The sequence below is a fragment of the Dicentrarchus labrax genome, unplaced genomic scaffold (assembly GCF_905237075.1).
Source record: "Dicentrarchus labrax unplaced genomic scaffold, dlabrax2021, whole genome shotgun sequence".
Lineage (NCBI taxonomy): Eukaryota > Metazoa > Chordata > Actinopteri > Moronidae > Dicentrarchus > Dicentrarchus labrax.
The window spans coordinates 23,266,671-23,293,370 of NW_026136710.1; the positions used below are offsets into that span (position 1 = coordinate 23,266,671).

At 40.5% G+C, this 26,700-nt stretch overlaps 2 protein-coding genes across 3 annotated transcripts in view; both read right to left on the reverse strand.

Moving 5' to 3' along the window:
• Positions 1–772: 772 nt before the first annotated feature.
• On the reverse strand, positions 773–11,922 carry odf2a (outer dense fiber of sperm tails 2a). 2 transcript variants are annotated; one of them, XM_051412280.1, is made up of 19 exons: positions 11,774–11,922; positions 10,914–11,030; positions 10,286–10,399; positions 10,022–10,204; positions 8,963–9,150; positions 8,241–8,382; positions 7,950–8,075; positions 6,767–6,841; positions 6,505–6,576; positions 5,312–5,428; positions 4,912–5,097; positions 4,529–4,638; positions 4,044–4,179; positions 3,530–3,640; positions 3,144–3,407; positions 2,858–2,958; positions 1,825–1,987; positions 1,272–1,397; positions 773–1,185 (listed from the first exon to the last, which is right to left on the reverse strand). In XM_051412280.1, the coding sequence occupies exons 1-19, from the start codon at positions 11,774–11,776 to the stop codon at positions 1,015–1,017; spliced, it is 2,505 nt and encodes an 834-aa protein (XP_051268240.1). In that variant the 5' UTR covers positions 11,777–11,922; the 3' UTR covers positions 773–1,014. The 2 variants fall into 2 exon arrangements, with proteins under 2 accessions (XP_051268240.1, XP_051268241.1); XM_051412281.1 differs by lacking the exons at positions 773–1,185; positions 1,272–1,397; positions 1,825–1,987 and adding an exon at positions 2,005–2,802 and having other exon boundaries at positions 2,854–2,958.
• A 1,540-nt stretch (positions 11,923–13,462) lies between these two features.
• scai (suppressor of cancer cell invasion) overlaps positions 13,463–26,700 on the reverse strand; it is a 29,445-nt gene continuing 16,207 nt past the window's right edge. Inside the window, exons 13-17 of the mRNA XM_051412309.1 lie at positions 24,951–25,032; positions 24,000–24,072; positions 22,848–23,021; positions 22,636–22,736; positions 13,463–21,346 (exon numbers count right to left, since the gene is read on the reverse strand). Coding sequence (XP_051268269.1) covers positions 21,200–21,346; positions 22,636–22,736; positions 22,848–23,021; positions 24,000–24,072; positions 24,951–25,032 — 577 coding nt within the window. The 3' untranslated portion in view covers positions 13,463–21,199. The remainder of the gene's footprint in view (positions 21,347–22,635; positions 22,737–22,847; positions 23,022–23,999; positions 24,073–24,950; positions 25,033–26,700) is intronic.

Sequence of the window (26,700 nt, forward strand, 5' to 3'; positions counted from 1 at the left end):
TGCTTTATGCTTGAGAAGCTTTGAAGCCTTCATCTCCCTTCAACTCATAATTGATTGTAGAAAGTATTAAAAGGTGTTAGAAATGCATTTAGTGGACTAAAGCATCTGGTAAAATAAGTGTGGGTAAAACGACCATCAATTTAGTCTTCAAGATCTTTGACAAATGCCTCTTCTCATTAATTTAAAGCCCCTGTGTGTACAATTTACCTTTCCCAAGTCCCACCCTTTTTTGCTCTGTGCCCATGACCCTGTCTCCGGTTCTTTTCCTTCCTTGGACCACTTTTGACACTTTTGATAGGTACCACTGCAGACCAGGAACACCCCACAACAGCTGCAGTTTTGGAGATGCTCTCACCCAGTTGTCTAGACATAACAATTTGGCCCTTGTCAAAGTCACTCAAATCCTCCTGCTGCCCATTTTCAACATAGATTTGCCTACCACATAGTATAGCTTAAGTACAGGAAAGGAGGACGTTGACAAGGTTCTTACAGAGGATTGCTCAACTGTTATTGGACCACAGAGCAAAATGGGTGGCACTTAGGAGGGGCCATATTACATGTGATTATCAAATTAAAACAATTCAGGTTATTATCCTGATTCTCTGTGTCTATGGTTCAAACCTGTGGGAGTGGTGAAAAGACGTGTTGCAGTGTGTATTGTCTGTTCTGTCACATTGTTTTTTGATAACACTAGGAGTCACTTTCTCACTCATTTCCAAATCCTACATTGAAAGGCTTTAATATTATAATATTATTATTCTCTTAGTCTTAATCCAATGATATATTTTATTGTCTACCGATTCAGTTCTTAATACATTTTTTACAGAAACCAGTCTTACATTCTAAAGATGCTGCTAGTCTTGCTAACCAACTGGTTTATAGTGGTGTGAGAGAAGCAACCAGCTAACTAGCCAAGATCATTATCCTTACAGCCTCCAGCTCTTTTTAGCAAATCTAAAAGTAACAGGGTCTACCCAAAAGTAGTGTTTTAGCTTGTGTGTACACCTCTGACAGTCAGATTGGTGAGGGGGCACGCAGTGAGCTGCTGAGGGCCATGTCTCCAAACACGTTGGTGTAGGAGGCTTTGAGGAACTGGACATAGTTCTGCAGGCTTCGGTTGGTACTGTCGGACTGCTCCAGGCGATCCTTCACATCCTGCAGCCGGCTCTGGTACCGCCGCTCCACCTGAGCATCATAAATATATACTTTATACACCTACAGACACAGCTGATACACACACATTCAAGTAAACTACCATTAGAAGCCTTTACCTCCTCTTTGCTGCGTCGTAGTTGGTTGATTTCTGAGGTAGTCCTGCTAAGTTGGGTCTCTAGGTCTAATATCTTGGACTGGATGGAGCGTTCTTTGGTGGCAGCACGTTCTCTGGTCTCTGACATCTGGCGATAAATACATGGTATGACACATTGGAGTGGGTAAAACAGTACATAACAACATGCACTTCAACACACGGTAACTTGCTTAGAATGACACATAGCTCAACACACCCAAGCTGCAGAGGCACATGGTTTTATCACTGAAGTGTAAGCGTGTGTTCAGACCAAGAGAGTTATGACCAAAAATATGTTTGTCAAAATCACAAGTGACCTTTTAAATTTTAAATCAGTTAATTCTCGGGTCCAAGTGGACATTTGTGCCAAATGTAACTAAATTCCCTTAAGGCATTTCTGAGATATCGTGTTCACAACCCAAAAACATGCCTCCAGTGAGCACTTGCTCGGGTAAAGAAGGGCACCTAACCAATCTCTGACTTTATTTCACACGCTTTGTATGGCCAATGTTTAACATCTGTTGTCAGTTTCAGACCTGTTGGCGAGCGTCATCCAGAGCCTCCTCTAGCTTTCGGCTCAGCAGGGAACATTCCCTGGTTTTTTCTTCCAGGCGGAGCTGATTGCTGTGGATGGTGTCTTCCCGTTTGGCAACGACCGCCAGAAGGTTGCTGTTCTGACTGCCAGCCTCTTCCAGCTTTCTGCGAGATGACACAGGAAAGAAAAGCAACAAAAGTGAACAGTTATAATAAACACACTGATTCCATCAGTGTTCATTGTTCAGGAGGTTTCTACTGGGAGCCCGATTATCCACAGAGGTCTCCTCTCCAAAACAAACAGACCTGCTGATTAAAACCACTAAAGACACTGAATAAAGCAGTTCCACCTTAAAAATCAGTACTTTTCCCACACCGTTGGACAGACAAAGGAGGTCCTGGAGGGACTGCGAGTCGAGCTGCTGCTAACGTTAGCTCAGCTTGTTTCTCTGATAACTTAAGATCCAGACGTCCGATGACTAAAATCCTTCATCCGGTTCAAATCTAGAGTTAAAAAGCACCAAGATCTAAACAGTGGATGGTAACAATGTGGCTTCAGACTGGATAAACAGTCAATGTGTGACAGCTTCTGGCAGACAACCACAACGCTGACGCAGGCACAAAGGGGATATGACACATATGACTACATATAGAACATAGCTCCAGAGTTTGTAGACACTGACTACAGTCTGCAACTGAATAACAGTGTCAGTGACACCATTAACCTATGAAAATGACAGAACAGTTAGAATAGTTGTCTGTACATCTACAGGCACACTGCAAAGAACAACTGATATTAGCTAATTCAGCTAATTCAAATGCCATTTGTAAACAAATATAGGATTAACAACTTCATGGCAGCTTTACATTTCCTGTTTACATATATTATGGGAACTGTTGTCCGAAAACTTAGAGAATGTCCCCCACATAGAAGGAGGGAGGGCACAACTGTCTCAATTTTGGGCTCACAATGCCAGACCCTGGTCTGGACAGAGCGTCAGAGCCAGTGGAGAAAAGCAGAAATTGGTGACCAACCTTTCCAAACTCTCCACTCGCTGCTGAAGCTGTCGGTTCTCCTCTAGCAGCACTTTGTTCTTCTGTCTTAGAAGGTCCATCTGGCTGCCCTGGGTCTCCACCTAACACAACACAAGACCCTTATCAGACAACTCGGACTGTGTATACAGTATAGATTCTAGCAAGACTGAAGTGGTACTTTAAAGAACAAAAAAAGCAAAAAACTGCAGTTAGAATAAATGTATTGACAAAATTAGGACTTTAAATCATTATTTTGTGATGCCTCTATGCATAGGACTGTTGTGACCTTCATGCGGAGATCAGTCAGGGTGGTGCTGAGCTCCATGCTGCGTCTCTCCTGGTTGCGCTCCATGTCCTGAGCCTCCCGCAGTTGGAGTTCAGTGTGTCGTAAGGCTTCGGGCAGAGGCTCCAGCTCTGCCAGCCGACCCAGCAGCTCTCTGCGCACCTCTTCTATCTCCTGTTCCAGCTCCCTCCGCACGGCCTGGGCTTCCCGCTCTGCCTGAGCCAGCCGAGCACAGTACTCGTCCGCCTCCGCCCGGGTTTTTCCAACCTGTGCAGCATTGAAAGGAAAACTTTTTCATGAACATGAACAGTGTCCAAGGGACTGTAATCTGCTGTGCTATCACAGCCTCATACTGTTGTATTGCTAGTAATTCAGTACTCTTCATATACCTGGATCTTGTAGCTGTCCAACAGGCTTTCATATTGCTTGATGGAAGCTTTGACCTGCTGGAGCTCTGACTGGGACAAGGCCAGTTTCTCCTCCACTGCAGATGCTGTAGCCTGACAGGAACACACGGCTCAAGCTCCAGTTATTAAATTAACAGGACAGTCCATCCTCATAATGTAATACAAGTCAATGTAAGTCTGTCAGAATGAACAAGACTAGGTAAAAACCTAGTACATGACTCGACCGTGTATGAAATGCAAGATGGCTTTTCATTTGAAATGGATACAGGAAGTGGCGGCATTCGGCCAACTAATGGTGTAACTTCATCAGAAACTTTTGTGTTCATAGGGCTGGACCTGCAGTTGTGGTTCAGTCAAAAAGTGGGATAGGAAGGTCACAAATGAATAAGACATATGCGGAAATTCTAATAAGGGCATGGTCAGGTTAACATTTAATAAATGTGTTCTCACTGTAAAGGCAATGACAGCTTTCTGTGGACTGTTGAAACTGTGTTACCTTGAGGGACTGGTTCTCCAGTTTGGCAGCAGTGCTCTCTGTGCTCAGTCCGTGCAGGTGATCCAGCAGAGCTTCTCTCTCCACTCGGCCTTTCTCCTCTGAACTCTGCAGCTGCTCCGTCAGCTCTGTTACACGGCTGCTCACATTACACAACAGCAGTTGTTCCAATTATTTATTGAAAATGTTGGAGTTTTGAACCAGAACCAGCAGTAAAAAAAATGCTCATTAGGGTTATGTTGCATCTCAAAAAGTGGAATTCTTTCTCCAGTTGCAGCAGGTACACTGATTTCACGACAATGGGAGCTTCACACATTATTAGAAACATTCTCTGTCAATTAGATTTGAAGATGAATTACCACAGGTACTGGGTGGATAAAACAGCTGCACAATGTCCCAATTGGCATGTCTACAAAATGTGACACCCAATTTGCCCAACCGTACAAACAGATGCTTTCTCCAGTACGAGTGATTTAAGGTGCAGTTACCTGTTCAACAGCGACAGTTCAATCTCCAGTTTACTCTTTTCTTTCACTTCTTGGGCATGGTGACTCTGCCAGCTCTCAGCTGCTGACAGTGCATCTGCCACCTGCTTCTCCTGTTAAAAAGAAATCAAAACTGACTTTTTTTGTTTTTCAACAGCAAAAGCAAAAGAAGTGTAGGTGTGTGTGAAGCTTTCTTTAGATGAAGATGAATTGAAAGAAACAACCAATGCCAAGAAGAATAAAAGAGCAGTTCAGTATGTCAGGAATCTAGGTACAAATACCTCGTGAGGTGTTAACTTTAATTATATGAACCAAACATGTCCTGTGTGTCTAGTCAATCTAGAGCTTTAGTAGAGCAGCCTGCCAGCTCTGTGACACAGCCCTACCATGTCCATCAGCTGGACGCTCAGCTGGCCTGCAGTGCCCTCGCTGCGCTCAGCTCGCTGTTTCTGGGCTCGCGTGGCTCGTTTCAGAGCCTCACGGTCTGCACTGGCCTGCTGCTTCAGCCTCGCCAGCTGTTCTGTCAGATGCTCCATCTCCGCCTTCTGCTGGTTGGCTGCACGCTCCAAGTTCTGAACCAACGGAAAGGACAAAAACAAGGATTACAGCTGGGTTCACTGCTTTCCACAGCAACTGCTCTATCAGACAACAGTTAAAAAATCTTGAGTCTGACTGCAGTGCCCTCAAACTTTATCAACAAGTCTGTAATGAGAACACACAACACAAACAATAGATATGACACATGATGACATGTGCCAGGAGGGAGAGATCATGACCATGACAAACCTTTATCTGCACAGTAAGCCGGTTGTTCTCAGCTTCTTTGCTGCGGAGCTGTCCTTGTAAATGAGCTCTTGTTGACTCCAGACTCTTGGACAAATCAGCTGTGCTCTTGGCATTGTCCTGCATTGCCAAAATCCAGCAGAATTTACATTAGGGTCAAACATGTATTCTGATGTTTGACCAACATGGCTAAAGCATTAAATGCCCCAGTCAGTGCTCTGAAGTCCCGTTGTCTTGCTGACAATAAAAATAACACCAGGGACACAAAGATACAGTGTCTGAGACAATTGTGGGACAGCAGAGAAAAGTATCAATACGAATGAAATTATTACATTTATGCAACATGGAATATATGCCATTGTACATGTATCATCTTAATTATTAGGTGTTTCAAATTCGAAAAATGTAAGGTGGCACAGTACATCACATGTGCTTAGACACAAAATCAATCATAGAACGAGACCAGTGTTGCCAACTTGGTAATTTCCTCGGTAGATTTAGCACTTTATAGACCCTCTTAGGGACTTCATTTCTAAAAAGCAACTAGTGACAAATAGACTTACTCAAGAGTCAGACCATCAGGGAAAAGGCAAGAAATATATTCAAATACATTATATTGTAATTCATTCCCAGGGCTGCTGCTCAGAGTAACGGCAGTCCACAGCTCTTCTGCCAACAGCAACAGGCTCTCTCCCCCTCCAGTAGGTGGGTTGTGTGAGGCATGTTTGACCTTCTCTCGCACTCTTTCTGTCCTCATCTCTGGATCAGGGTGTTCCAATAGCTTATATGTAAACAGTTTGTTTGAGCTTGTAAATATTTAGATAGCTTGTTTGATCTTCTCCCACCCTTTGTAGTTTTTACTTTTACTTTTCAATACAATGTCCCTGTTGTGAGTTTCTGATTATTGGGCTAAATAATAATAATGTTCAACAGGTGTGTAGGTTTCATTTCCATAAAGTAGCAGAACTAGTTGTTCCCTGCACAATGGTGGACCACAGTAAGTCAATGAAGTGATGTGAGTTGCTGAAACACAGTTATTAAATGATATTCATTATGCAGAATGAAAACAGAGCTTCAATTTCTAGCGCAGCCTCAGTAACATATTGCTCTGTTTCGGGTCTCTGTTTAAGAAAGGTTGACAGAGCCGTATTGACTATAAATAGCATCAGAAATACTGACAGCTGTGCCCACAGTACCTTCTCAGTATCTAAAAGTCTGGAGAGTTGATCAACCTCTCTGTCCTTCTCTTGAAGTTTCACCACAAGTTGCTGTAAAAGGAAAGGCGAGGCAGGCTTTATTTACAGAGCACATTTCACACATGGGGGGAAGACTCAATGTGTTTTACATGAAGATAAAATAGAAACACAATACATAGGGAAAATAAATGATCAGCCTGTTCAATGAAAGAAAAAGCTACAAAACAGATGTTTAGATTTAGTAGGCGTGTATTAAACTCACAGCGTTTTCTGCCTCTGTGTCTGCCAGTCTCTTGAGTAATGCATCCTTCTGCTCTGACAGCCGCATTGAGTCCATCTGCTCAAAAAAAAAAAAAAAACAGTCCACCGACACACATTTTACTGTACAGAATCTTGCTGTGGAAAATCCCACAAGACAGCTATTTCGTTTGTTTTTCACAAGAAACATCATAATCATATACCGATATCTAGATCTATCTACATATACACAGTGCTGCTTGAAATGCAAACCTCCTGAGCATTTTGGAGTTTTCTATTGTTTTATGATTATTTCTTTATTGAATCAGAACCAGTATTTTTGTTTATCAATTCCATATACTTTTTTTAGGGGGGAAAATCAATTGTGTAATGAACAGACTAAATACATTTAAAAAAGTAAACTTTTGTAGGTAAAAAAGTTCGTGAACCCTGAGCTGCATTGCTTAAGGTTGTGTTTTGTACTAACTGACTGTATTTACTTAAAATGAATGAATGAAGTGAGAAATCGCGGCACTGACTGAAACTGATCAAACCAGGTCAGTTTAGTCTTACCATAATGAACCCATACAGGTCAATCGTGCCGAAGGTAGGGCTGCACATTTCATCTAAATATTGTAATCGCAATATGACAAAGTGCAATATGCAAACTGCAGGAGCTGGAATGTAATGCAATGCAAATGTACCAAACAGCATTACAATAAAGTAGAAAATGATATAATGCTGCAGAGATGCCCTGGTTAACAAATCTTGTTCTCCAGATTTAAGAAAACATGTTGTTTGGTACAGACCCCAAAATATTTCACTGATTTTCACCAATTCACCAATTTGATCACCAAACTCACAAAACTAACTGGAACTAAACTGAACTGAAAACAAAAATAAAAAAACGTGGATCTGGAGGTCTGTCCCAGGAGCAGTTCAGGAGCTGACTGCATTATGAGCTGCTGCCTTCGTAAAATCAGGATTTTTCTTCCCTCTATTCTTCCCTTTATCTGAAAGGCTGTTATCAGAATAGTTGGATAGGACATTTCTTCCTCTAAAGGTGCCATGATGTTCAAAATATTGGACCGAAATGTATTTGTGGCACATCCAAAAGACCAGAGTGCTCCCTGTGCTCCCACTCCAACATCTGACTCCCTGGTGTATTAGCAGACGTAGATGTTTTGAGGATGCATCACACGCGGTACCTGGGATCCGTGCTGCTCCCTGAGAAGGTGGCGCAGGGTTCGGTTTGTGGCCTCAAATGTCTCCAGTTTCTGCAGCAACAGCTCCTTTTGGCGGGCCAAGACCGAAGACTCAGAGCCAGACAGCCTCTTCACCAGCAAACAGAGAGACAGAGGCACAGGTTAAGGAAGGAAAGGTGCTGTTCTTTGCTCGAGAGAAAGTCAGAAATCTTTTGTTTTTTCTCTCCCAGGTTTCTAGAGCATGCTGGACCTGGCAGGGCACACACTGAGGCCAAATACTGAGCTAATACTCACACTGCCAGCAGCACCGCACAGTTTGGAAACAGATTCTCGCAGGGCTGAGACTTGCTTGGCAGCCGCCGTCCCATCTGCCTCTGCCTCAATCAGTTTCCTGAGCAGAACGTCTTTGTCTTGTTGTGTGCTGTCCCCGTCTAACCTGCGAGGACGAGACAGGAACAAGCGCATTTGTACACAAACGCATGAGCAGTTTTGTTGTTGTTATTGAGATTCTACAGTGATAATACCTAAAAAAAACAGTTCAACAGTTTATGGGAGAGGGAAGTGTCAAAATGAGAAAAAAAAAAAAACTATAAAAGAGGACAGCTTTAAAGACGAGCAATTAAATCAGATGTTCCTTTAATCTGCCTTCAGGCCACTGAGAAACAGGATCTAAATTCTAACCTTCTTTCCACTGGAGAGACATCAGACAGAGCAGCAGTTTTTTTTTTAATCCTGACTATTTTAATAGGATTTGTTCTATTCCACATCCCAGATGTAAAGTCACTTACAAAAGCATGGCTAAGATAAAGCTAGCATTGCTCTGAATCACAAGGACGGGGAAATTTTACTAGTGACTATTTATTTGCCGCTGAGCCTGTCTTAAAGATCTAATCTCCAACTTTCTTAAAAGCCTCTTTCTTGGTAGATATTTAGGGAAGCCCCAGATGTGTCTGAGTTATGATATGATATTATGATACTCTTTCTCATGTGAAGCAGTGTAAAAGTAGAATTTTTGCCTGTGGTAGTCGGTCTCCTCCAGCATCTTCTCCATGGATTGACGTAATCGCGTGTTCTCCCGTTCGGTCTCTTCCAGCTCCTTCGTTACTTCAGCCAGCTCCTCCTCCTGCTCAGCGATCACCCGTTGGGAGACATTCAGCTGCTCCGACTGACGCTCCAGCAGCTGCTCCTTCTTCCGCAGCTCCACCTGCACACACACACATAAACAATATGTCACTGATGTCTTGTGGACACTGCTCATGCAAACTCTGCGTATCTCAGTGTGCTCACTACCATCTCACGGTTCTGTACAGAACTCACGTTGAATTGTGCTTCACAAGTACACGCCCAGAAGTTATAAACTTAAAGCTATATGTAACATTTCCTCATTAAACAGTGTATAAACTCTAGAGCTATGTTCTATATGTAGTTGAGTTGTGTACTTCCTTTATCCCAAATGTTTCCAACAATGTTCAAACTCAGAGAAATCTGTCATTTTATTCAGCTAACGCTGCGTTTCACCGGTCGCCTGTCGATGGCGTCATATCCCCTTTGTGCCTGCGTCAGTGTTGTGGTTGTCTGCCAGAAGCTGTCATACATTGACTGTTGATCCAGTCTGAAGCCACATTGTTACCATCCACTGTTTAGATCTTGGTGCTTTTTAACTTTGAACCAGATGAAGGATTTTAGTCATCGGACGTCTGGATCTTAAGTTATCAGAGAAACAAGCTGAGCTAACGTTAGCAGCAGCTCGGCTCGCAGCCCCTCCGGGACGTCCTCTGTCTGTCCAACAGTGTGGGAGAAGCAGTGATTGTTAAGGTGGAACTGCTTTATTCAGTGTGTTTAGTGGTTTTAATCAGCAGGTCTGTTTGTTTTGGAGAGGAGGAGACCTCTGTGGATAACTGGGCTCCCAGTAGAAACCTCCTGAACCATGAACACTGAAGGAATCCTAACCGGGAGAAGCTGACTGATAATGTCAAATATATCTATGGATTTAAACCTAACAGGGACTTGATGAGGGAAGGACTTGTGTGATGCAGACCTGCTCAGAACAAAGTGAAAACAGAGGAGAAACTGACCTCATTTTTCAGAGTACTGACTTCAGTCAGTAAGCTGTCAATCTTCCTCTCATACTGGCTGATTCGTCCGTGCAGCCCTTCCTCTTCCTCTGATGTGAGGTCAGCCAATCGCAGCGCAGACTGGGAATGTTCTGGTTCTGGTTCAGGGAGCGGCGGTGAGATCTCAAGGCGGTGCGTTGGCCCCTTGGTGCACATGACACTTTGAGTAACATCTTTGGATGGATGGGATTCAGGTGTACTCTTCCTTCAAGATGTGCTACCTACCTCCCACTTGTACGAAGCGTCCCGTATGGAGCCCTTCCCTGGTGGTATCCATGGTGCTCGAGTTTTGACCTTGGCTGTAGGCCGGAGGTTCCCTCTGTCGACCTTAGCCTTCCCCTTTAAAACACAGAATGTGTGCAGCAGCATGTCACTGATGTCTGTCAGGCCTTTCTATGCGGCATAATAACTACACTGTATGAGAATACGTGTGTACCATGAGCAGGAACTACTGGCATGAGTTACACAAGATTTCCTAAATTTAGACGCAGCGATTGGGAAATTCTGGGCCAATGCTGATCTTTAAAATAACAATTTAGCCAATAGCTGAAGCCAATATTTTTTTTTTGTTATTTATTTGCCCTTTTGCGCCAGGGAAAGAACTGCATAAAGCACTTCGGTATTTGTGTGCAGTTTGTGCCAGTGCTGGAAAACTGAGGTGATTATTTCTCCAATATCCAAGAAATAACAAACACAACATTTGGTTGGCACAAAACAAAACTGACAACAGATAAACACTGGCCACCGATATCTGTGAATGCCATCCTATTTGCTGATACAGATGTTGGGCCGATATATCGGCGCATCCCCTACAAATGACATCACTTACAATATAGTAAAGTACATCTCTAACCTGAGGCGTCCTGGCAGGACTCGTCCTCTGGCTCTTCACGTGCACATGGACCGGTGTGGCGTCGTTGACATGCACATGAATTGGAGGTGAACTTGACCGAGTTCTCATTGTTTTCCTCTGTGAAGCAGTGGGCCATTAGTATCTCCAACAGCAGAATTTACAGCAGGAATGCGTGTTAAACTGATGACATGAGGGTTTGAGGTGTGTGTGTGTGTGTGTGTGTGTGTGTGTGGGAGCACAAGGAAAATAATTCCACACACAATTAGAAAATGTAATGGGAAATGTATGACTCATTTGACAGCACCAGATTTCAGCATGTCACTCCAGATAAGGCAGTTAACATTTCTGAAGTACAACACACTGACTGCATGTCAAACAGGGATAAAAACACACATGTTCAGAATATAGGCAAAAACAAGCAGGACAAACAATTATTACTGGCATTTCTTAGTGTATTTTGTATTCTTTAAAGTACTTTTGACCCATTATATCTCCTTGCAACAAAATATTATGGAATAGATTAATAAAAAACTACATATCAAGAAAAACAGAATTTAGTAGTAAACACTAACTAATCCCATTCATAATAACATAAATCAAATTAAGTTGCTAAAATCTACACAAATAATTAAAGCTATGAAAGACAAATGCACTGACAATATTTGGCACAAATGATAAATAGATATTCGGCAGTATGTTTAGATGGATGTGTTGGGTCTGTCAGTCTCAAAGACATCATGAAGGCAACGTAGCTTAGCAATAAGTATACATTAGCCTGACATTAGCATTAGCTTAATAGCTAACCCTGACAGCAGCCTTTCTAGCCTCTGTGCAAAGAAACAACAAATTCTCCGCCTTACCATATGAGACCCCAAAATATACTATTCAAGACTTAATGTTGTATTTCATTAGCACAACAGTGCTTTCTGTTTAGCGGGTAAAATGAGTAGGTTAACATCAAAAAGTCTGGTGGAGTGGAAGCTTGGATAAACTTCAACAGGTAGTGACGCTAACGTCACTCTGGTTGGTGGGTTTAAAACACGTGACACCTTTCTCCAACAGTGATTGGACCAGAGTCGGTAGTGTAACGTTCCTTAGCAACACCCTCAACTCAACAAGCTGTGCTCGTATCAAAGATAGTCAGTGTGTAAAGATAAGTCTCCCACTTCGTATGCACGTCGTTAAATAGACAAATACTCTGAACGGAACTACTAGACCGCTAACTCTTTTTAATATAGAAAACCCACTACTAAAACGCGCTGTAAACTGAAAGCTAAACTTAAACTTTCTCTTGTAGAAGCGCCTTGAGCGTCTAATTTAATGAAGTGCTGTAGTAACGCAATGGGGCCACTTGAGGGCAATGAAGATCCAGAAAGTCTCATGTAACTCATCCACCAACCTGTCAGCATCAAATTAGACACAATATCTAAATACTACAAATATCCTAAAAACATATGCTTAATGTAAATGCAGGTGAAAAGGTGAAAAAAAAGGCATTAGTATTTGTTACAGTGCTGTTTTATATCTCTCATGGTGCAGAGTACAGTGTACGTTATGAAGAGTTTACCAGCATAAGTATCTCTAACAACAACAAAAACAAAAACAACAACAACAATAATAGTGTCTAATAATAATAATTTGTATTAATTGCACAGTAGCGTTCTCAATGAAGAATATGGCGTTGTAGTACCACACTGTGGCCGCTGGAGGGCCGTGAGCGCTCATACAGCCGTGTTCCATACGTGCTAATCTCCACCAGCGTCAAGGCAGACACAATAACCTACCGATACTTCCGGTAAGAACTTCCAAAATAAAAGGATTAAACGAAAAGCGGTACGTGAACAGGTATAGTTTCAGTTCACCTGCTTTGAATCCATGTTGCCCCCTGATCAAGAATGGAGTCTTCTGTGCTTCAGTTAGACACAGGATCATCTCACACCCTGTTATTTAACACAGAGTTTTATAATAACAAAATTGACTTTTTATTTTCAGTAAAAAGTGAATTCACAGGTCATAAGGGACTTAAATAGCAAGATACTGAATCTGAACATGCTGTGCATTGGTGTATGAGTGTATGATTAGTTTCCGTTCTGGGGAGCAGTTGGCACTTTGCATGGCAGCCACTGCCATCAGTGTATGAATGTGTGTGAATGGGGTGAGTGTGACATGTAGTGAACAGCGCACTGAGTGGTTGAAAGACTAGAAAGGCTCTATACAAGTACAATCCATTTACAAGTTGAATAATAAGCAGATAACACAATAAATCAGATAGCAGTCTAAACTATACAGTAGAATACAGTTTTCAAAGTATCTTTCTTAAAAATACATTTATATGAACCAGCTGATCTATGCTCTATGCTTCCATCCTACAAAAATAAAAAATAAAAAAATTACAATTATTACAATTACAAAATATTTGTATAAAAGTGACCTACTGTAGCTTTAACAGATGAAGTTGATGATGCAATTACACTTTGATTTTGACAACTCATTGTTTAAACTTGTCTTGTCATCCTTCCCAGTCCCACAATAAACACACTTATCGGCCGTTTTACGAAGCCAAGTTTTCTTTTTCTTTATTGGCTCAATCTGGCAACACAGAAAAAAACATCTGATACAATAACTGATCTCAATCTTGGGAAAGTGAGAGTACACCAGTCTTTGGCACTTTCTATTCTAAACAAACATGCTGCTTACAGAGTTAATCATCTGTGCTTTTTTTTTTAACTGAAATTTTGGAAAATACATTTTGACAGTTTGACACTGACTGAAAATCACAACAAGCAAAGTCACACATGTTGCTATTAAGGAAGGCTGCACCCATCTTTTGGACATGTGTACAAGTATAAAAAGGTAGAAATGACCCCTGCACATCTGGGGGGAAAACAGAACTGATCAGTCGGCAGTTATTTGCGACGTGTTCCCAAGAGGCGTAGACATGCTTCTCCATGGATGTGGGTCCATTAAATGGAACAGTGGCTTTTGTGCTTGTCATGTCAAAAGTGAATATCTTGTGCTCTGGTGGATTCTAACACTGGTTATGCAGGTCGGACGCTGATTTTGTCTTACCAGATCACACTCCTACGACCGGCCTCCAAACTCTCCCTGTTGCTATTTAGCTTCACTAGAAAGTTAGTGTTGGTTTCTCTCTTTATCTATGCATTTTCTCAGTATGAATGTTGGACAAAAGTGCATAGTGGCAGCTTTAGAAAATAAACCATTGATTCTGTAGGATGGAAACAAAATCCCAATGTTTACTGATTATGTTTTGTGCAGCTGAGACATTTTCAGTCAGGAACCTTCACAGTAGTAGATGCTAGAAACAACTTGACAGTGGTCACATCATTGATGTTTAAGTTTGAAAAGTTATGCATGGGAATAAGAAATAGACAAAACAACCAAGTATGGATCCAGGAATGCAAAAGTAGTTATTTTAATAGCCCAACTTCTCCAAAAAAGAAAAAGCAGTGCGAAGGTTTTATCCAATATCAGCTCAGACACATGAATCACTCGAGCTAGCTTTACCCACATTCAGCAGTGTGTAAAGAATTGGATTTTATCCTGCCTTTGTCTCAGTGTCCACCATGCATTAGGCTTAATAATGATGTTATAAATCAAACACCAGTTATAAGCTCTGATAGACTACACCATCAAAAAGAAAGTGTGTGCAGCAATTACTTTGTGTGGGCAAGTTATCTTGTTTGCACTAGTTAATATCTTTCTGGCACAAGTTATATCTTGTTAATATCTAGTTCCCACAAGTTCAAATCTTGCTTACACAAGTTAATATCATGGTAATATCTAGTTCCCACAAATCAATATCCTGTTTGCATGTACTATCTTGTTAATATGCTAACAGCAAGTTAATATCTTGTTCCCACATACAAGTTATCTGGTTTACACGAGTAATTGCTTGTTGGAACAAGTTAGTATGACATTTATATCTTGTTTGTGGTTAGCAAAAGTTAGTATCTTGTTTACACAACTTGATATCTTGCTTGCAAAAGATGTAACACGTTGACATTAATAGCTTCTTAATAACTTTGCACAAATTAATATCTTGTTCATACAAGTCACATTTTTTAGACCATAAGAGCACTAAGATCTTGTGATAAAAAGAATCAGCTTCCAGGACATCGGAGGCTAACAATGTCCTCTGATTCACATGATGTGGAGCAGGAAATGCCACTTTCATCTTACAGAATCAATGTACGCTATTGCACCATGCTGCATGTAGCTTCTGTGAGATTGAAAACATGAAATAAAAAACTAAATACTTACACACACAATGCATAATCCTATAAAGGAGTGCAAGCAAATTCATATTCATAGTTTTTTTCTGTGCTAATGAGCCCACTGGTGCTACATAATAAACTAACTGGTTGTGTTCATGGTCCCGATTTAAATGTAAAGCACAGAAGACATCACGACAGCAAACGGTCTTAACAGAAGCTAAAAGTTATCTTGTTTATTTGTTTCATTTTATAGTTATGATCATAGTACAGTGTCACTTCACTGTTTGGGGTTATTTTCCATTAAATAATGCGTATTTTGTGCCATTAGGTCACAGTATTTTCATGGATTTTGAGTTCAGGGAACACACCATACAATAACATGTTATAAACATATAAACACAAGTTTTTAACGTATAAACTTGTCAACATGCAATATTTGACAATTTAAATGAATACATTTCTTCACTGCTTCTTCTGTCCTGTTTGATGTCCAAACATGTAAAATCTTTTTTTTGGTTGTTATTGTTGATATTTCTTTGCAAAGTAAATAATCATGATTGGCATTGCGACCCCAACCGAGAGCATCGTTTTAGAGCACCACTGGCTATAAAACTCGGTTTCTGGCGTGTTATTGCAGAAACCAGCCAACATGTTTGACACGTTTCAGGCAGAAGCTGTTAAAAAAGTGACAGCAGATGAAAAGTCCCTATAGGAAAATGTCTGAAATCACGGACTCACAACTTTTACTCTTTGTAAAAAAGAAGGTCACCAGTGTGAAGGGCTGGCATGAAAAACAATCACATGGAAGGATTTGTCTCTTTTTTCCCCCCCTAAAGCACAACAAACAAGATCATAACAATATCAAACTTCATAAAGTGCAAGCCTACAATATCTTAATCATCGTAACTGTCAACACAAGGGAACGTGGAGGTTGATATTACAATGAAAATAGAAGAAAATGTATAAACGGCTCACTTTCCCAGACAAATGTAAAATGGAGAAAGCAGCGGTAGTTTTCATCTGCCTCTCTTCAAGTCCTTGGAAAAGTTGGAATGTAACATCTTTAGAAAAATGGTGAAGAAACAAGCCGGCCTCATAAGCTCCTCCTTAATTTCAGCTTCATTATTTCATTACACATTTGATAGACTTACTAAGTACTGAACAAACACATCTGTGCCAAAACATCACTTTACATTATCTGTACACATACTCAATGTCAATAAATATAACAAACACTAAAAACAGTGTTCTTCTTAACATTTTTGTCAGTTCAAAAATCTGAAATTCCAACCAGCCGGCTTTGGCTACTTCCTGTATTGATATTAGCGTTATTTGAACGTTTTGGTCGAGGGCAGTTAACTGTCAGCTGGTTTCGCTATCAGCGTCACTACAATGGCCTGTGCAATCACTCCCCCTGCTGGTGCCGGATATAAAATCACCTATGGCAACAAAATTCTGTCTTTTTGTACCCGCCTTCAGCTTTTCTCATTTTGGGGTATGTTGATATGCGGAGCATAATTCAAAACATATGAAACTGTCCAAACCAAAGTTTAAAGGCCTGAAGCATGGCTAGTAGTCCATGTAGTGCTGGACAAAAAGATATTACAAACTGAAAATTTAGCTTAGCACAAGTAGGGCTAAAAATGTAAATAATTAAAATAGTTCTTTAAAGGATAAGGCTGGTGATATTATATATTTTTATAATTATTTACAAAACCTATGAAAAGTCCCAAACCAACACTGAATGTATCTACTAACAAGTACTGTGTGTGTACCAAAGTCTGTCCCATAGAGCTCCATTGTTGTCCATTATAACACATCAGTGAGCCACACTGTCGCACTGGCTGACTGTTCCTTTACTAGCATGAACACACATACTGTAGTTTATTTATACACCGTCCTGCTGCCCCAAATACTCACTAGAGCACCAGATGTGGATTAATCCGCCACTGAAAACAGTTCCTGACAAATGCATTTTTTCCTGTTTGAGTAAAGTCTGTTAAAGCTGCAGTAGGTAACTTTTATAAAGTAAAGTATTAGCTGAAACTTTCACTATATCCTGACAGATGTACATGAGACAGATAATCTGTGAAACAATCAGGTTCCTCTGGCTCCTCCTAGCGCTCCTAATGGCATTTGCAAGAATCCACCGGGCCCGAATTAAAACAATTACTCAGAGCTAAGAAAGATAGTTGATTGTAAGTTCCATTCCAAGGTTGTTAAATATTGATGTTGGGAATAAGACTCACAATGAACCCAAAGCATCTTTTAATCTTCCTCAGCTCTGAATGGTTGTTTTCATTCGGGCCCAGTGAATTCTCGCAAATGCCATTAGGAGCACTAGGACTTTCTTTCACAGATAGAGACAGTTGATTGTTAAGTCTCATTTCCATGGTCTAAAAGCATCTGTATTTGATACCCTGTGAATAAGACTCACAGTGGATTCTTGCAAATTAGGAGCTATTACTTAAGAGCTCTAGATGAGCCAGAGGAACCAGATTTTTTGATTATCTGTCTCGTGTACTACTGTCAGGATGTAGTGAAAGTTTCAGTAAATATGACAAAAGAAATTATTAAGATTACCTACTGCAGCTTTAAAAATGATAGTGACCAGCACTAGGTTGCACCAGCTAACATGCTAACCAAATCAGCTACTAAGATTTGTTGCAAAGCTAAATCGACACTGAAATATCATATCAATAAATTAGGTCTCTATCAATGTGTCGCAAAATGGCTGCAATTAGTTGAGAAAAATTATGTTTGGTGGTGGTAGAACTTCTGTTTTACCACCAGTGAGACATTTTATGATTACCCTAGGGACATGTGTAACTAATTGTTATTAGAGTTGCAGCCGTTTCAGGATGAAAATGAAACTATATAATCTTTAAAAAATAGCGTATTCAGTAGGAACCAATGGGCTTGATTGACAGGCAGTGTAGGGGGGATGTGTTGAGGGACGGACTAACCCATTGTTGATTTTGGTCTTTGGTCTTTAAATGATACAAATGAAAAAACAACAGCCTTATCCTTTACATTAGAGGAGATTTCGTGGCAGTGTGGTTATTTGATACGAGACATCTTGTGTGCAAACTAACATTCTGGACTAAGAATGGCACTAAAGGTCAAAGGGTCAATCAAATTATTCTTCATCTGGGGAGCTTGGACAGCCAAAGTTTTGAAATTTGGTGAGTAGTTTTGAAGATACTTCGTAACCAAATGTTTAGACGTGTATCAACATGTTTAGGAAATTCAGTTACTGTATTACTTTAAATATCCACCTTCAGGTTGAAGTGTTGGACGGAGACCTGCTGACAGACACTGCTATTGTTGAGCCCCTCTGCGAGTGGGACAAACATTACAGTTACAATAGAACCTATTCTTTATTAAACAGGTACATCTGGCACCAGTTTGACAACAGACTACTGAAATGCTACTTTAGGACAGAATTTGTGTATTTTAAAATGTCAGATCAAATTTTCTGTGATCTTATACTTTGATTCAATGCTAAATACCTTATTTTTTGGGCACTCTGGGAAATTGAAATTGGAGACAGAAATGGAAGGAAGAGAGTGAGGGATGAATGACGATAAAGGTCCTGGGCCATATTAGAACCCAGGGCATCACGAGAAGTGTCTTTAACCACCGACTGAAAGCAATGCCAACTGACCCTTCCTAAGTCCCTTTTGGAACCTCGGTCAACTTCCTTGCCTATACTTAGATATGCTATGTGCTAGGCTAATCTATGTTGAAAAGAGAAACTCATTTTGAAGATGGTTAAAAGATAAAAGCATCATGTGTTGCTTAATGTTAACAAAACGCTTGCTAATTATCTAATCTAGATTAATTGTTAGTCTGCTAGCCTTTTGTTAACATTAGCTATGAGATGTAACCATCTAGCTAAGAATTTATGTTGATTGGCTAGCTAGTTAACAAGCGTTTTGTTCTGTATCAAATCGCTAGCCAAATAGCCAGCTAACTAGCTAGCTAATGACTGATGTAGATTAGCTAGCTAGTTAGCGGGTGTTTTGCATACAATAGCCAACTTAAAATGTGACTATACGATGTAGCTTTTATCTTTCAACCGTCTTTAGAGTTGACTGAGCGTCTGTCTGAGGCTTGCTCTACTGTTATTGGAGAACAAAGTGAAAAGGGGCGGGACTCAGAAAGGGTACATTTTTCTCAACAGTTAAAGTCAGCCATGTTTGATGCTGCTTGTTCATTCCTCCTCAGCTCCAATCAGGCTGTCTCTCTTTTCACTACATTGGGAGTTTTGGGCAGCATCAGTAAGCTTGAAACAGTGGATCAAAGGCAGAAAAGTCAAATTCCATGAAACCGACATGTTGGGAAAGTAACATGGCTGCAGTTCATGAAACTACACATTATGTGTAGTTTATAAAGAAGCAAGCCAATGATGTTCCATTCAACCTGTACAACCAGCACGTCACATGATATCCTGTTATCATTAAGGTAACTGAGGTGTTTTGGCTAGTCATTTAAAACGGAATGGTGTACATACTGTTAGCCTTTCACTAAGCCATCTTCTCCATTATCAAACTAGATTGTCTTCATTTGTTGACTCAATTAGAAATGTACAGGCCCATGCAACACATGCACTGGTTCCATTTACATCCTAACCCCATGCCATTTTAAAATCTACAAGACTTTTTAGACCCTCTAAAAGGTGGAGGCCATCCTTTCTGGATAAAAGAACAAAATGGATACATTTCTTTGCCTTTTTTTGCATGCAAATTCAGCACAGTGATGTGGAAAAGGAACAGCTATCACTTTCAAAACGCACAAGGCCGAAACAATGGACGATTAAAGGTATTAGTTGGATTGCTGGTTAATGATATGTGATATGTGTAATGTCTTTACAACCAATGAGGGCCTACAATACACAACAGAACATGACCTCATGCACCTCAGCGTGCTACACGTTAAGCTGTTATACAGCAAGCACTGTTTGGCAAATACAATAATCCAGACCACTAATAATATTTTTGGTGAAATCTTTAAAATTCCAACCTAGTGTGCGAATCATGTGCTAACATTATACTTGTTATTAAAGCTGCAGTAGATAACTTTTATTAAAATGACTGTCATATTTGCTGAAACTTTCACTATATCCTGACAGATGTACATGAGACAGATACTCTGTGAAACAATCAGGTTCCGCTGGCTCCTCCTAGTGCTCCTAATGGGATTTACAAGAATCCACCGGGCCTGAATGAAATCAACCAATCAGAGCTAAGAAAGATAGTTGATTGTTAAGTCTCATTCCCAGGTTGTCAAATATTGATGTTGAGAATGAGACTCACCATCAGCCCAATGCATCTTTCGATCTTCCTTGGCTCTGATTGGTTGTTTTCATTCAGGCCTGGTGAATTCTTGCAAATGCCATTAGGAGCACTAGGAGGAGCCAGAGGAAGTGAGTTTTGAAAAAATATGACAAAAAGTAATTTTTTTTTTAAATTAGCTATTGCAGCTTTAATGGCTTTGTTTAGCACTGTGTTCACTCTCAGCACCACCCTGCTTTGCCTTCATACAGATAGATAAAGTCACACCTGGAAGGTGCCCAGGATTTTTCCAATCTCTACCCTTTAGGCGTACACAACCTTTACTCTAACAAACAATGATAAATATTATTTAAAAAACCAAGACTGCCTACTTCTTTACAATTATCTGACATGAGGAATAAAGTTAGAGGCTGCACTTTTTAACCTTACATCTGGATGGGTGAACGGTGAGTTGAAAAGTGATTTGCAACCTCTCACTTGTTGGTTTACTCTTCTTAAATGATGCTTATATTTACGAACTGAAACTCAAAATGGGGATTTTACACTGTGTTAAACTCTCTGGCTTTATCTATGTGAACATTTTAATGTTGCACTAACATTTGCTTCCACAAGTAACAATTAAATGCAGGACACAAACTTAAATGTGCTGAATCAGTTATTTCATTACCTGTAAAAAACACAGAAAGACAGCTGTGAGGGCTCTGGCAGTTGAGTCTGTATGTACACGTATGCCATTTTGCCCTGTGTGAGGATGTTAGTAGGCTTCCAGTGAATCGTCCCAAAATAGGCTCTGCACGTCCAGCATGGTCGCCAGCTCCAAAATATGCTTCTGTAGAAGGCTGCTTTCCACCGTGTCCTGTTTGGGGAGCTCGGGGTAGGATTCCGGGAAGCTCCGGGACTCCTACAAGCACAACATCAAACACCTCTAGTCCCACAGATATCACAGCAAACATACTCTGAAGGAATACTGTCCAATAGCAGAAAAGGTGTTTCTGTTACTACTAGCTGCAATGAATTGTGTGGTGTTTCACTGTGGACACAGGTCTCAACTCAAAAGGGCCTTGCAAGTGTCTTTTTCTCTTTGTTTCAGCCCTCCATCCAAAGTAAACAGCCCAAAAACAGAGCAAACAGTTTCCAGAAGGCACAGATCTCAATAAGTGGCCAATAAATGAGCTACTTGTCCACATAACATTTATTAAAAGGTAAAGACAACTCAAAATTGTGAATTTGTAGCTAACTGTGTTGGTGTTCTGGCCATCAGCTCTATCAGAATTGTTTATTTCATTATTTTATCTTTATTTCCTGGTTTTTGTATTTTTTGTCAGACAGAGTTTAGTCACAGAAGAGGAAACCTCCCAGGAGGCTGATTTCAAGTGATGAAGAAAAAGGATATCTGTGTTCTGGGCTCATATTTACAGTTTATGGCTGTGAGATTCCTCTGTTATCTTTACACTGCTTGCCATGTTTGGTATCGCCAAATGTTTCTGTAGTCTTTCTTATTCTGTTTTTATTTGCATCAAATGCCCATACTGTTCTTGCATCTGGACTTGAGTGTGAAATATCTATTTGATGTTTTCTGTAACATTGAAAGCTTTGCACAGTATATCACATGTATTCCTACAGATATGGGAAAAAAAATCTAAATTAGATTTACTGTTCCTTTAACAAGCACACTGTTGGTTAATGCAAATCCAATTGAATAAAGTAAAAAAGATGACTTTACAACTGTGGCTTTGACCAAAGAAAAGCAATGAGTGTGCACCTGTGTACCCGTATTTTAAGTGATAACCATCTATAAAGCCCAAACTACAGATCAAATGAATAAAATGAAAAATCTTTTGTTTCATTGTTTTTTTAGAACACAAATTGCAGGAGTTGCTCTTAAAGATTAAACCTTCATTTTTTTTTTATTCCTACAGTTTGGGAGTGTGATGCGATAGTGGTCAGCAAACCATCTTGTAGGTGTTTTACCAGCAGTACCTGTGCTGGTGTTGCTCTGAATAGAGTGTGTGAATAGAGCATTGTGTGTTGGCATTTTTCAGAAGAGGAACACACTGAGAGCCTTATGGTATGTGTTAAGTGACCACAAGCCTAGGTACTGGGACAGCCCCGAATCTTAATCACACAATTACATATTTTTAGCAATCAAATAAGCAATTCCACAGCAAAACTGCAGCAGCAGTGACTTACCCGGAACAGTTTATGCAGCCTCAATGCAGCGGAGCAGAACACGAAGCGGATGAGCAGCAGCCGGAGGAACTCGTCACCGAAGAATTGTAAAAAGGCTTGGTCTGTGGAGACGGTGAAAACAAGCAGGTTATTATTATCCACTGACTTCATGGTCCACTCTGATCTTCCCAAGACACTGGCAGACGTGACAGAAGCTATGGCAGATATGCTACCTATGGTCCGTGATCGAGTTATCATCTGCCCAATGTCACGGTAGACTTTACGAAGAAATTCTTGAGCCCTCTCCCACAGTCCTCGTCGCACGCTGCTTAAGCCGCACACCGAGGAGAAAGCCAGGAGCGGGCTGTAGAGGAACAGAGTGAAGAGACTCCCACGCTGAGACTGATCTGAACAGGGAAGCACAGGTAAAAGGTGAGAACATCGGACACATTTTATCTCCATGATCATATAAACACAGTGTCTAAAAAACTACAGATTTTTTTTCGTTTCTTGTTATGTGTTCTTCGTTCACAGTGAAAAACTTTCACACTGATATGATTTAGCATGCGTGCGTCTGTTATTGTCTGTGCTACTGTGCACATGAACCATCACAGCATGTGTGTAAATTTTACCTGGCACAGAATCAGATATACATGAGACTCATAGGGCGGTCATAGCCGATCAAGCTGTAAACCGATCAATCGGTGCATGTCTATACTGAAAACCTCACTCACTTGCAACAATGTAAGAATATAACAACAATGACATAAAAAGGTCTAGCTGTGTGTGAAATATAAAATAGTAATAAAACACTGGCCTGACTTTCCAACTATAATATGGATTCATAAGTACTTCATTAAAATTCAACAAAACAACCAGCTAATACACAATTCCAGATTGTTGTTAACTTAAAGGAGGTGCCTAGTGATAGTCAATATTTTTCTAGTTTTCAACAACTCCCATGTGCAGAGCCAAACAAACACTGAGCTCCATTGTCCAAAAACTATTAAAAACACATCAGTGAGCCACACTGTTGCACTGGCTGACTGTTCCTTGATTACCATGAAGAGATACACTGTAGTTTATTTATACACCATCCTGCTGCCCCAAATACTCACTCTAGCAGCAAATGTGGATTCATCCACCGCTGAATATAGTCCCCAACTAATGAACATTTCCTCCTGTTTGAGTAAAGTTTTTTCATAGAAAAATCTGTACTTATCCTCTTACTATATCTTACAATCTTACTATAAAATATAAAGAACCAGTGGGTTTGGAGGCGAGAGCCACAGATTCAGAAGTCAGAAGATTTTGAGAAGCAGACTAACACATTGTCATCACCAGACTTATCCTTTAATGAACTGTTGTTCCAGAGTGACACACACCTTGTACACTCTTGGGATATACTGTAGGTGATAGTAGGCACACCAGAGGCTGGCCAAACAGATTTGTGAAATTCTATTAGGTTAAACAAAAGACAGAAGAGGTCATGTTAATTACAAGAATATACATTCACAGTGTGACATCAAATCATGATGAGTTTATTTTATGTATTTTTTGTTTGGTTTGTGTGGTTTTATTCATTATTTCTTTATCAAAGACATTTGATTTTTATTCACATTCCAATTCCAATTCCAATGTCTGAATATTTTTCTAAATTAAAAGTTCATTGCTCTTTTGAAAGGGTGTACTTGCATTAGAATCAATATATCAGTGGCATAAAATGACAATGATGATCGTCCAGCAAGAAGATTGTGACAGTGACATTAAGACAGGCCTAACTGCACTGCTTTCATACTAGGGCTGCGCAGTTATTCAAAATATGATCTATATTATCGAATATAGACAAGTGCAATATGCAAATCACAGAAGCTGCAATTTGTTTGATTAAGGTAAACTGTGTGACAAACAGCATTCTAATGAAGTACTGTAGTGCTGCAGAGATACCCTGGTCTACAAATCTTGTTCTCCAGATGTAAGAGTAAGAGATGTTTTTATTTTTTATTTTGGGGCTTTATGCCTTTATTGGATAGGATAGCTGAAGACTGACAGGAAAGGGGGGTCACATTTGGACCCATGGCCGCAGCAGCAAGGACTCAACCTTGATGATTCTCAGGAAAGTTCTGGAGTTATGATGTCTTACTTAGATACAATTATATCATCAGAAAATACGGGTCACACTGAATCTAAAAATGTGTGTTCAGATTTGAGTTGTGACTCAGAGAAGAGGTAGGATTTTTGACGCAAATTATGGCAATCTGACAAAAACCTCCGATGTAGATTTTATGTTTTTTTTGGGTGGCGGGGGTTCAGGTTAACTTAACCCATATACGTACCTTGTAGGCTGTGCTGTTTGAAGAATCCACAATGACAAAAAGTGGCTTCCGGGTGAAAGGGAATAAGTCTCCTGGATGAAGGCTGCAACATTGAAAACAAGTAAATGTCAGGTAGTCACATTTCTATCCCAGCAAGTGGACTGTAGTGGGTTGTATCTCTGCTGCTGGTTGTGTATACATGGTGAGAGTTTCTGAACTTGTTATTAACACAGAGAGTGGGCAGCAGTCAGACGTCAGACTGAGTCAGATGTTATTTGGCATTAGTCACAACAAGCAAAAGTAAATTTTCCTCTTGGGTTAGTTCTAGCAATGACCAACTCACTGTGAATACAGGGAGCAAGAGGAATTGTTGTTCACATTCAAATCCATTAACACTTTTGGAAATATTTCCCAATATACACTACCAGTCAAAAGTTTGGACACACCTTCTCATTTAATGTTTTTTCTTTAATTTCATGACTATTTACATTGTAGATTCTCACTGAAGGCATCAAAACTATGAATGAACACATATGGAATTATGTAGTAAACAAAAAAGTGAAATAACTCTAAATATGTTTCATATTTTAGATTCCTCAAAGTAGCCACCCTTTGCTTTGTTGACAGCGCAGCAAACCCTTGGCCTTCTCTCAGTGAGCTTCATGATGTAGTCACCTGAAATGGTTTTCACTTCACAGGTGTGCCTTGTCAGGGTTCATTTGTGGAATTTCTTGTCTTCTTAATGGGGTTGGGACCATCAGTTGCGTTGTGCAGAAGTCAGGTTGGTACACAGCTGACAGCCCTATTTGACAACTGTTAGAATTCATATTATGGCAAGAACCAATCAGCTAAGTAAAGAGGAACGACAGTCCATCATTACTTTAAGAACTGAAGGTCAGTCAGTCTGGAAAATAGCAAAAACTTTGAATGTGTCCCCAAGTGCAGTCGCAATAACCATCAAGCGCTACGGCGAAACTGGCTCACATGAGAACCGCCCCAGGAAAGGAAGACCAAGAGTCACCTCTGCTGCTGAGGATAAGTTCATCCAAGTCACCAGCCTCAGAAATCACAAGTTAACAGCACCTCAGATTAGAGCCCACATGAATGCCACACAGAGTTCTAGTAGCAGACACCAGTGTTTCCTCTAGGATTTTTTTTAGCAGTGGGGGCAGGCCTGTCCAAACACATAGTTCTACTTGTTGTTAAATTGGAATGTGAGCGGCAGCCAACGGGGGTGCATTATGTCGGCAGGATCATTTAAAAGGCAACTGTGACTACATTGTGCGCCTGCCTCATTTCTGATACCGTGGCGGCAGAAATTTAACAGCGGCGGGCTGCCGCTCCAAAATCAACATAGAGAAAACACTGAGACACATCTCTACATCAACTGTTCAGAGGAGACTGCGCTAATCAGGCCTTTATGGTCAAATAGCTGCTAAAAAAACACTAATATGGAAAAGCAACAAGCAGAAGAGATTTGTTTGGGCCAAGAAACACAAGGAATGGACATTAGACCAGTGGAAATCTGTGCTTTGGTCTGATGAGTCCAAATTTGAGATCTTTGGTTCCACCCGCCGTGTCTTTGTGCGACGCAGAAAAGGTGAACCAATGGTCTCTACATGCATGGTTCCCACCGTGAAACATGGAGGAGGACGTGTGATGGTGTGGGGGTGCTTTGCTGGTGACACTGTTGGGGATTTATTCAAAATTGAAGGCACACTGAACCAGCATGGCTACCACAGCATCCTGCCATCCCATCCGGTTTGCGTTT

Bases quoted from the DNA above. Each gene is read 5' to 3' on its own strand.
- odf2a (XM_051412280.1), bottom strand. The intron at 5,429-6,504 runs GTACTGTGGGCA...TTGGCAATGCAG, and splicing joins GACTTTTAGATACTGAGAAG to GACAATGCCAAGAGCACAGC. The intron at 4,180-4,528 runs GTAACTGCACCT...TAATGTGAGCAG, and splicing joins GAACTGTCGCTGTTGAACAG to CCGTGTAACAGAGCTGACGG.